Source organism: Sinocyclocheilus anshuiensis, unplaced genomic scaffold (assembly GCF_001515605.1).
Source record: "Sinocyclocheilus anshuiensis isolate Anshui unplaced genomic scaffold, SAMN03320099.WGS_v1.1 scaffold5603, whole genome shotgun sequence".
Lineage (NCBI taxonomy): Eukaryota > Metazoa > Chordata > Actinopteri > Cypriniformes > Cyprinidae > Sinocyclocheilus > Sinocyclocheilus anshuiensis.
The window spans coordinates 1-11,560 of NW_015548582.1; the positions used below are offsets into that span (position 1 = coordinate 1).

Consider the following 11,560-nt stretch of genomic DNA (forward strand, 5'->3'; position numbering starts at 1 on the left):
GAACGACCAAATATGGGGACATGAGGGAGAAAACACACACACACAGACTGTCCATGGGCGTGAAATATCGCCACCCTCCCGGAAGGCGCGTCCTCGCGCCGTAGATATAACATGGGGAGGGACGGGTGGGAACTTGGGAGGAGGCTCAGGAGGAGGACGGATACCCGGGAGGGGGCCAGCAGACAGAGTCCAGGGAGGTGACGATGGAGGGAGGAGCCAAGGAGGAAACAAGCGGGACCCAGGCCACAGCCATGATGATGACCCACGGTGGAGCCGGCGGAGGGAGGAGCCCGAGGCAAAGAGCCGATGAGCCAGGGCGACAGGGAGGATCCGGAGGGCCGAGGTTGAGCAGATGGCTCAGGCGACCGATATGGAGGTGGGGATCCAGAAGGCAGCAGTGGAGCCGAAGGGATGGAAACGGGAGGGACAGAGGTCACCGACGGAGGAGGGAGGAGAGGAGGCAGGTCGGTATACAAGTCAATAAGGTCTCCTTCTGCTTTCCATTCACTCAGATCCATTCTCCGCTCACCCTCAGCCACGGAGCAGGGGGCGGAGCTCCTCTCTGCGCTCTCTCTGTCCGCGGCTTTCTCCCTCATGGCGGGCATTATAGCCGGCTCTCGCACCTGGTCTGACGATCCGTGAGGCTTTGGCTCCGTGGCGATCCTCAGCTCTGTCGCACTCCTAGGCGATGGCTCGTTGGTCGCGACGGGCTCTGGCTCTCCGTCAGTGGTGGGCTCAGGCCCTTGCTCCACGCAGCAGGGTGATGGTGGGCTGGGCTCTGGGTCTGGCTGTGTTCTGGATCAGGGGTAGATGCACTCCAGACACCGATTGATTGCCTCCCTCCAGCACAGTCCGGTGGTGTCTTGGAGGTTGACGGGGTGGTAGTAATTGGCCCCGATCCAGAACAGGGAGTTCAGCGGAGCGTCATCGAAGGCCGTTAAAACGGCGAGCTGGCTGAACTCCACAGCATACTCCAAGAAGGGAAGGTCTTTACGGGCAAGGGAGGTAAACTTAGAAGCGAGGGGATCCATGGGGAACACAACGGAAACAAAAAACACTGTACAAAACACGGAAAACAAACGAAGGGGAAAACGCAAATAAAGATACTGTATTTGGTCGGGTCTTCTGTCACGATTGTCTACTGGGAGGAACGAGGAGACGCGGAGTAAACACAAATAACAGTCTTTAATAATCCTCAGAAAGGGTGACACAGGGCAGGCAGGAACACACACGTAGCACAACTCAACAACGTTTAAGACCTGACAAGGAAACATGGGGCAGACTACACTTAAAATACTAAACTAAACGAGGGATAGACAGGTGAGGGGAATCAATTAATAATGGGATAACGAGGACAGGAACAGGAACGACCAAATATGGGGACATGAGGGAGAAAACACACACAGATAGTCCATGGGCGCGACACTATCATGGTGCAGAGGTGGTTTTTTTAGACCTATGACTACAAAGTTAGTTTTAAGTTCTTGATTAAATAATAATTGAAAATAATTTTTAAATATTTCTGCAATGTTTATTGTAGGACTAATTCTTGATGTTTATTTAAGCCCTTAACTGTCACCTCCCATTTTTTAAAATAGGCATGAAAGTGCACTATCCAAACTTAAATTATTATAATTTATATACACTTTGGAATACGGACCTAAGGTTGGTCTCTTTTTAAAGACGAAAATTAGCAGATTATTGCAAAAGTGGATTTTTTTCAAAACATTAAAGTATAGAAAAGTTATAGAAGTTTAAATTTACTGTAAATAAAATGCAGTATTAATTTTATTTTATTTTATATATAATAAATATTGTACATAACACGTTTTACTCTAAAATTGGTATAAAATGAAAGCCTTATGTTTAAATAAGTTATGTTTCAAATTTGAAGTTGATATGAAAAAAATTGAGGTTCCTGTGGGATTTTATTGTGTGCCATCCAAACTCCATTGAATTTTTAAAAAATGCATTTTTCTGTCACAAATGTCTAGATTTATCTGTCAATATTACTTCTATAGAGATATATGAAGAATTTCTCATCTGTGACACGTGTGAGGATGAAGGTGGAACATCAGTGGATGAAGATCTGAGCAGATCTGGAGCTTCAGTCAGAGGAGACGAGAAAAAGAAGGACACAAAAACAGCTAGTGATGGAGGAGGTTTGTTGCGGTCTTTCTCAGGATAATACTTCTAAGAATATGATCTATGATCATGGTTTTGTCCTTTTATAGTTACATTGTCTTAGAGACAAAAAATGACAGGGAGAAAAATAAGAAATAAGGCTGTGTTAATTGAACCAGTATTTCTTTTCACTGATCTGTTTTGTTTTGGTTGAAAACAAAAATGTAGATATTTTTGAATAGAGTGTTGCATAGAGAGTGGATTCACCCAAACTTTCAGTTGATAAAAGAATGCACTGCAATGTAATTATATTTTACAATATAATAGTTTTGTTGTTGTTTAATGAAGTATACATTTGGATATAATAGTGTTTAATGAAGTATACATTTGGTAGCAAAGCTGAACTAAATCATCTGTTTCTAATGAATGTAATGAATGTTGACTACTGGGAAAGCAAAGCTGAACATTGTGCTGTGTGGAAATAATCCAACACTCAAGAACTCAGTGTCTAGAATGTTTAGAGGGGTAACGAGTAAACCTCAGAAAGAGAGGAGCAATGTGTTTGTGAAGAAAGAGGAGAAGATGGATGGACGGCAGATGTGTGTAATAGAGCTCCCAGCTCTCTCTCAGCTCTCAGAGGAGGAAGTGATGTGTCAGACTCATCTCTGTTTGTCTCTCTGTGATCCTGGAGTTCATGTTTTCATCCTCGTTACTCCTGTCAGTCCACTTACTAATGAAGACAGAGCAGAAATGGAGAAGATTAAAGGAATATTTTATTCACAAGAGCACTTCATAGTGCTTTTCATCACTGAACTCACTGTTGACCAAAGTGTGTCAGATTTAGTAGAATCCACAGAATCTCAGAGGATTGTGAGTCTCTATGGGAGCTGGCACAGTGTGATGGGGTTAAAGGACCAGAGAAACTCAGAACAGATCTCAGCCCTGTTAGATCGTATAGAGAGCATGAAGACTGAACCCTATTCTCTTCATACGTATATGAGAGCTTCAGAGAAGAGAGTCAGAAATGAACTAGAGGAGAAACTGAGAGACAATGAAATCGAAGAGCTACAGGAGAATATCAAAACACTGGGTGAGTGCATTCATTTTTATGAATAAAGAATCTTTGTGAGAATACACATTAATAAGCTTACAGGTTATTTACAATACAATACAAAAGGGGGTGGAGTGTTTGTAAAAACAACAATACAAAATCTATAAAAAAGCAATACAATACAAAATTATTCAAAAGTGCAACTTTTTCCTTACTATCTGTCACGATTGCCTACTGGGAGGAACGAGGAGACGTGGAGTAAACACAAATAACAGTCTTTAATAATCCTCAGAAAGGGTGACACAGGGCAGGCAGGAACACACACGTAGCACAACTCAACGACGTTTAAGACCTGACAAGGAAACATGGAGCAGACTACACTTAAAATACTAAACTACTAAACGAGGGATAGACAGGTGAGGGGAATCAACTAATAATGGGATAACGAGGACAGGAACGGGAACGACCAAATATGGGCACATGAGGGAGAAAACACATTAAGCTCCACACAGCAGGGAGATGGTGGGCTGGGCTCTGGGTCTGGCTGTGCTCTGGATTGGGGATGGACGCTCTCCAGACGCTGGATGATAGCTTCCCTCCAGCTCAGTCCAGTCGGTCGGTCTGGTGTTCTGTCACGATTGCTACAGAGAGGAGCACGGAACGCGGAGACGAGGGATAATCATTAACAACAGTCTTTAATAATCCAAACACAGGGCAGGCTGGAGACACACGTAGCACATTGAAACGTTTAACACCGGACAAAGCAACACAGGGCAGACAACACTTTAAATACAGGACTTAACTAGGTAAGTAACGAGACACATCTGAACCAAATGAGACAATCACACATGGAAGAAACTGGGTCACGTGGAGCATGTGGGGAGACACACACACACAGACAGTCCATGGGCGTGACACTATCATGGTGCAGAGGTGTTTTTTTCACACCTATGACTACAAAGTTAGTTTTAAGTTCTTGATTAAATATTAATTGAAAGGAATTTTTAAATATTTCTGCAATGTTTATTGTAGGACTAATTCTTGATGTTTATTTAAATGCTGCATCTGTCAGCTTTCTTTAACTTAGCGTCTAGCATACAGACATAAAAACCTCTAAAGTGTTAAGCAAGTAATACATTTAAGATAAATCCTTCAGTTTTTTTCCATTAGAATAATTAATAAGAAAGCTTTTTTTTTTTTGCCGAGTAGCTGCTGTTTGTAATAAGCCACATGATTAAAGTTCGAATGTCAAATTTCTAACCTTTTCATTTGTTTATCAATCATATATGATTTCTATGGGCTTTTTTCTCCCTGGGAAACGGATGATAATGATATTTTTACTGTCCAGCCAAATCAAATCTGTTATTTGGCATTCAATGACGTGCTTTTTTAATTTAATAAGAACAACAAAAACAATGTTAAATGAAACATTTCCTTACATTTTCTTTGCCTCGACAATTTGGTTGCACCATATGACTTAATTTTCTGTCATGAAACATTTTCTGGCATTTAACATTTTCCAAAAAACGTATGTTTTTAAACTCCTCCTACCTACACCGTTGGTTTGATTTTCACTAAAATTGGCTCAGATCATTTTCAGACCATCATGCCAAAAAAAGTTATGGATTTCGTGTGAAGACCCATAGACCAGTTATGATGAATGAAGTCCAGGAATCAGAGATTCAATCAATCAAGGAAAAAAAAAGAAATTTGTTTGTAGTTTCATCAGCAGACGTCGGCTTCAATACTCAGCAAGGAGTTCGTAGGCCGCTCTGCCCATATATCAAATACAGCAGCAATTATACTGTAACAGAAATCAGTAAGCTATGTCATTACTTCAAGCTTCAGAATTCTGATTGGCTACTGTAAGGTCCGCCCACTGGTCCAATGACGGCAGCCAATGGCACGGCAGAAGGGTTATTGCGTGTTGCTGTCTTTCCTTTTATGCAACGCAACAACATTAAAATAAATACATTTGTTGTACTACTGGGATGAATAAGGTTTTAGTGATATTCAAGAATTTATTAAATTTAGATAAATGTTTGAAGGTTCTTGATTTAATTCTTTATTTATTGTACTCGTTCAGGGAGCTTTCCCCAAACATAGTGATAAGACATACTTTCTCACAGTGAGAGGTTCAAACAATATTCTGCTTATAGTTAACATTTAATCGTTCAAAAGGATATAATAAAAAGGGAGGTGGGGCTCCAGGATCCACTCCTTCACAGGGAAGACATTTATCCTTTTTTTTTTTGGGTGGGGAGCATTAAGGGACCCCCACCCAAATAAGCCACTTATTAACGAAGATGAATGGAGTAAGCTTTATAGTTACCTGCACAATTTGCATTTGACATGAATAAAACACTCGTCTTTCACATTATGTTCGAAAGGTTTATTTCTGCTTCACTAGACAGTGTGTATTTTTACGAATTACAAATGTTTTTTTTTTGCTAGTACTAGTGTGTACTTAAATGTTTTTATACAGTATGTTTAAAAACACACTGAACAGTGATATACAGTCAAGGTCATAATTATGAGCCCTCTTGGTAAATATGAACAAAAAAAGTATAATGCATATGCTGTATAATGGATGGGAGTGGAAACGCAAACAAACATTGAGAATCACTGAGATGCACTTTTGCAAATAGTTTTCATTTCAGGTTTGAGTTGAACACTTGTTGCTCAGGGTCAAATTTAATGTTAATCTGTAAACTCTATTATTTGTCATTTTCAGATGAAGATTCACCATCAGATCCGGGATGTTTGAGACTCTTGCTCTTTGGGAGGACAGGAAGTGGAAAATCTGCAACAGGAAACACTATCCTCAGAAAAAATGAGTTTCACAGTGAAGCTAGTTCACGTTTGGTGACCACTGTTTGTCAGAAGAGAGTTGGTGAAGTTGATGGTCGATCAGTAGCTGTTATTGATACTCCAGGACTCTTTAACACAACACTGACGAATGAACAAGTGCAGGAAGAAATAATGAAGTGTATTTCACTGTCAGCACCTGGACCACATGCGTTCATCATTGTGCTGAGTGTGGGAGGAATCACTCGAGAAGAGAAAGACACTTTAGACATGATCAAGATGATCTTTGGCTCAAAAGCAGCAGATTTCTGCATTGTTCTCTTCACTAGAGGAGATGATCTGAGAGGACAAACAATAGAAGAATATGTAGAGAAAAGTAAAGATGCTGATCTCAAGAAACTGATCAGTGATTGTGGAAGCAGATTCCTGGCTTTTAACAACACAGAAACACAAGATCAGACACAAGTTACTCATCTGTTAAATATGACAGAAGAGATTAATCAGGGCCGATACTTCACTAATGAGATGTTTGAGGAGGCAGCGATCTCCACTGAGCAGAGAATGGAAATGATAGAAGAGCATGAAAGAACAAATCTGGCTCAAATTGAAGAATTAGAAGCCAAATATGACATGGAAGACATGAGTATAAGAAAGAGACTGAAGGAGAAAAAACAAAGGACAGAAGAGGAAAGAGAGAGACTGAAGAACAAGTTCAGAGAACAAGAGGAAAGACTCAGGAGAGAGTTTGAGGAGAAAGAAAAATCAGAGCAGAAGAAACAAGAGACGGAGGATCAGAAACAATCAGAAGAAGAGAAACAGCAAAGAACTGAATATGATCATAGAATAGAGAAGATGAAGAGAGAGACTGAAGATCAGAGGATACAGTATGAAAAACAGCAAGAAGAAAGAGAAGAAAAAGATAGAAAGAGAAAAGAAGAATATAACCAAGACCAAGAAAATATGAGAAATGATCATGAACACATCATGACAGAGTTAAGAAAAAAGCAGGAAGAGGAAATAAAAAAGAGAGATTCAGAGGAACAAATGATGAAGGAACAAGAAGAGAAAGAGAGAGAAGAATGGAAGAGAAAAATAAAAGAGGCAGAAAGTGGCAAAGAGACTCAAGAGCAAATGAAACGACAGCAGAGAGAATGGGAGGAAGAGAAGAACAGACAGATGAGAGAACGAGAGGACGAGGAAAGAGAGAGACACAATGACCAGCTGAGAGAAAAACAAGAAGAACTGGAGAACAAGAGAAAGATTTCTGAAAGAGCGAGAGAAGAAGAACAGATGATAGAGGAGGAGAGAGAGAAACAGAAAAGAGAGAGAGAGGAAAAAGAGAGAGAATATGAAGAAAAGATAAAGGAAGTGAAGAGACGTTATGAGCAGCTGGAGCGAGAGAGAAAAGAGGAGAGGAAGAGAAGAAAACGAGAGGATGAAGAGAGACGAGTGGAGAAGAGAAAGAGATGGGAGAAAATGATAGAAGATCTGAAACTAGAGCAAGAGGAGGAGATCTGGAGAAGAGAAAGAGAAGAGAGAGAAAGAATATACAGAGAAGAAAAAGAGTGTGATGAAATGAAACAGAAACATGAAGATGAAATAGAGAAGATGAAGAGGAAACATCAAGATGAAGCCAGAGAACAAAGAGAAGAACTGAATGATTTCAGAAAGAGAAAAGAGCAGCACGTTCAGGAGCTCAAGGAGAGACTCGAACAACTATATGAAATGTAAAAGGAGCTAATAGATATTCAGTTATGTCATGTCATGTGAAACATTTCTATATTCCTGAAACATTAGAAAAAGGCAGTCCGGTACTAAAATCACGCCCAGTTCCGGCGGTGCGAAAACGCCAAAAAGTGGGTAGTTCCACAATTAGTTCTGGTACTATGAAAGGGTTCCCGCGGTGCGAAAGGCCCTATTGTTGATCAGACAAATACAGTAACTGGCACTGGTCTTTTGTAGTACATGTGAAGGGTTTTTCTATATTTCTCCTTCTCTAAAGCGCAAGTATGGAAGGTAATTGTGAGTTTTTAATCTAACAATTCAGATTTTTTTCTCTCTCTAAAATTGCACGTTTATATCCTGCTGTCACGATCTCTAGCTGGAGTGCCCATGAGCTACCCTATAAAGGGCACTTCATCCCATACCTTTGCCACTCATTCCAGACTCCATTTCCCATAACCCCTGCCTAGGAACTAATCTTCAGACTCCACCCGTTTCCTATCAGGAGGACTATTTAGGTTGGACATTGTCACCCACACATTGCTGAGTATTGTTAGTATGTTTGCATCGTTATTCCTAGCCATCCGTTCCGTTGTTTTCCTATGTTTCCAGTGTTTCTTTAGTTTTCCTTAGGCTTCGTGTTTTTGACCTTGAACTGTTTACCTGTTTTTTTTTATGATCGTTTGCTGCCTGCCCTGACCATCGCCTGTTATTTGGATTACTCTTTTGTCTCGCCCTGCATATTGGTGTTTTGCTGGTGATTGAGCCTGCCTGTCTGGCTACGTTTTTAAATAAAGCCTGCACGTGGTTAATCCTAGGGTTAACCCTAACCCAACATGGGCAAGCTCCGGCGGCAGCGGGAGTTCCCGTGATTATGGTCGTCGCTCCTGTGTTTTCTGCACCTTCTTGTTCTGTGGTCATCGCACCAGAGTCTCTTCCCAAGATGGCCGCCAGCTCAGAGTCTCTCCCCACACACCCGCAATTGACCTATCGGTAAGTCCCTCCCCTCGAATGCAGATGAGCCAATGGCAGTCGAGTATCAGTTGCACGAGGAGCGGAACTCGGACATCTGTAGGTTTCAGCGCCATAGAGTAACATTGGAAGATCCGAAGCTCACATCGGTTTAATGGTGTTTATGCTACAAAAATGGAAAAACTATGTGCCTGGGGTACTTGTAACACTAATTCCAGTTATCCTGAGAGGATAAGCAATGTAATTTATTGTATTCCATTTCCTAAATCCAACCAAAACAGAGCAAAATGTCTGTAAGCATTCAACCCCAATCACAATGAAGACGAAAACGTTTATTTTCCGCTTGTCATACTCTCATTAAGTTACACTCTTCATCTGCTCAAGCAGAACGTTAATGTCATCTTGTGCTTCAGAAAGGTATCTCTGGCTAAAACTAGCTAACGTTAGCGTTAAAGTTAATGAGTCCATGCTAACGTACAAACCTAAATAGCGAACTGTTCTCACGTCATGTACTGTGTAGTGAAAGTCAAAAAAACATAAATGAAGGTCTATATTAGAGTGCCTCTCTGTATTAATCTGGTTAAATGTAAATTCATTTAATCTTACGCCGCAGGAATATATGAACGGTGTTGATCCGGGATGCTGTCATTGCGATCGTGACGACCGTAACATAATTCTCCCGTTTGCATTGTGATCTGTATTTTTGCACATTTATTTTAATATCTTTTATATATCCCTTCATGGCATATTTAAGTCCCACTTGAAGGTCCATCTGTGTCCCAAATTTATCAGAAACGCCTCGGAAGAAGGTTTTCACTGACTGCTGTCATTGTAAGACAGTGAGCAACTCTGTTTGTTTGTCTGAGTGAGCAACAGTAACTAAGGGGGGCGGGGACTACCGATAGGTCAGTTCTGAGTTATAACTCAACTGCTTAAAAATGACCCAACAGATAACCCAGTGGTGGGTCGATATAGCACTGACCTGTTGTTGGGTTGTTTTAACCCAGTGCATTGGTAGTAAGTTTTACCCAATAAATTGGGTTATAAAATAACTAATTTGTTGGGTTACTTGGCCAAAATGTTGCTTTAAACATTCTGGCATTATTATTATGTAAATAATAATGTACAGTGTACAAATATATTGAAAATACTTTATTTCCATTATAATTAAAGTTGCAAACACTTCTCTTAAATTAAGTTATTGGTTGCAATTGTGTTATTACATCCTATTACGTTACTTGGGGTTTTGTTTTTTTGTTTTACAGGAATCACAAATAAATAAACAAACAAAAGCCTAGTACAAAGCTAGTACACACAATGCAATTATAAACTGTAAATTGCTGACATTATGTTGATGGAGCTGAATATAGAGTATTGAGTGCTGTAGAAACTGCCAAACAGCAGCAGTAGGCTTGGGATACTCAATGTCTAAAAGGTACAGTAATAAAAAGCATGTATCAGCTACTTCTAAAAGATGGTCTTGCTTCAGTCTCATTTCTCCCACAATAACGAAGGCTTGAGTTTGTCGAGATGCATGTCCGCTTCACTCTAAAAACATTAGGTTGATTATAAACATATTGGGTCGCTTGTTGGCTTATTCCTAAAGTTTATTGGGTCATTTCTACAAAAATGGGTTGTAGAATGGGTTACATTTTTTACATCTCAACAGTCAATTGGTGCAATTTCCGTTTGCTAGTTTTGAAACAACTCAATTCATATGGATTACTTTTTATGTTTTGTTTTAATGAAGTTAAATTGAATTTAAACTGAGCGAGGGAGGGAGACAGGTTTTAGTAACATATCTCAGGTTTAGTTTCAAAGATGAACTCTAGTCCTAAAGGGTTTGGAACAACGTGAGGGTAAGTAATTGTTGACAAGAGTTAGAAATTTTGTACGAACTATTAAATAGAACATTAAATGTTTTTTAGTTTTTTTTTACGTCATTAATTGTCATGTGTAAGTATCATGTACAAAATACAATGAAAAAAACTTTCTTGAATGCTTATGCACAGACTGTAGACAAGACAAAATAAGAGTACAGAATAAGATAACATTCTGTGCCTGTGTATTAAGATCCATTTATTCAACATTATAGCGCCACCATCTGGCGGAGTTTCGCAAAGACACCAAACCTCTTCCAGAAGCGTGTCTGCGTGTGTTCAGCAATTACAATGTGAAACTTATAAAGATTAATCATAAGACAGAGCTACGACCCAGAAGCTCCACCTAAATTAATGGCCAGGAGCTGCTACTGCATTTATTTCATAGATGTTCCTAAAGCTTCTTACAAATTAGCATTAAAATGTGTGTGTGTGTGTGTGTGTGTGTGTGTGTGTGTTAGGGCTGTCAGGATAACCGCAATATCGCAATACCACGCTATTGACGAGCAAACCGCAGGGGAAAGCAAGAACCGCAGCAACCACGATTTTTGCATGTTTTCTTTTTTCATAAGGTTATGCCCTTCTCGTTTTACACTTCATGCATGTGGACTGAATATTAAGCAAGTTAGTAATGATAACATAATGTGTACCATGCTGATTTGTACAGAGGCTCCGTAGATTTGCACTTAACAAGCCTAAACAGACAGTGAATGAGAGAGACTAGTTAATCCAAACAATATAAACATTTATACTGTTGATAAACAATATAAAAACAGAAGTCACATAGGGCTAAATGCGTAGCATTTTAACAAAACTTAACGTTATGGCAGCGGTGAATATGAACGTGCATGAGTTATTTTATTCAGTCTGTGTTATTTTAATGTTTCAGGGTTTTTTAACCTAAAACATAGAGACTCTGATGTTGATGTGTCTGCATTCAAGCATTTCAGTGGGCTTAAACAGATCACCCTTTACAGCAGATTTAGTTCACAAACAACTGACA

At 39.9% G+C, this 11,560-nt stretch overlaps 1 protein-coding gene across 2 annotated transcripts; it reads left to right on the forward strand.

The window, feature by feature from the left end:
- Positions 1 to 420: 420 nt before the first annotated feature.
- LOC107656831 (trichohyalin-like) lies at positions 421 to 7,844 on the forward strand. 2 transcript variants are annotated; one of them, XM_016444783.1, is made up of 5 exons: positions 421 to 464; positions 2,022 to 2,162; positions 2,561 to 3,214; positions 3,695 to 3,697; positions 5,910 to 7,844. In XM_016444783.1, exons 3-5 carry the CDS (start codon positions 2,638 to 2,640, stop codon positions 7,712 to 7,714), a joined length of 2,385 nt encoding a protein of 794 aa, XP_016300269.1. In that variant the 5' UTR covers positions 421 to 464; positions 2,022 to 2,162; positions 2,561 to 2,637; the 3' UTR covers positions 7,715 to 7,844. The 2 variants fall into 2 exon arrangements, with proteins under 2 accessions (XP_016300269.1, XP_016300268.1); XM_016444782.1 differs by lacking the exons at positions 421 to 464; positions 2,022 to 2,162; positions 3,695 to 3,697 and having other exon boundaries at positions 2,571 to 3,214.
- Positions 7,845 to 11,560: the final 3,716 nt, after the last annotated feature.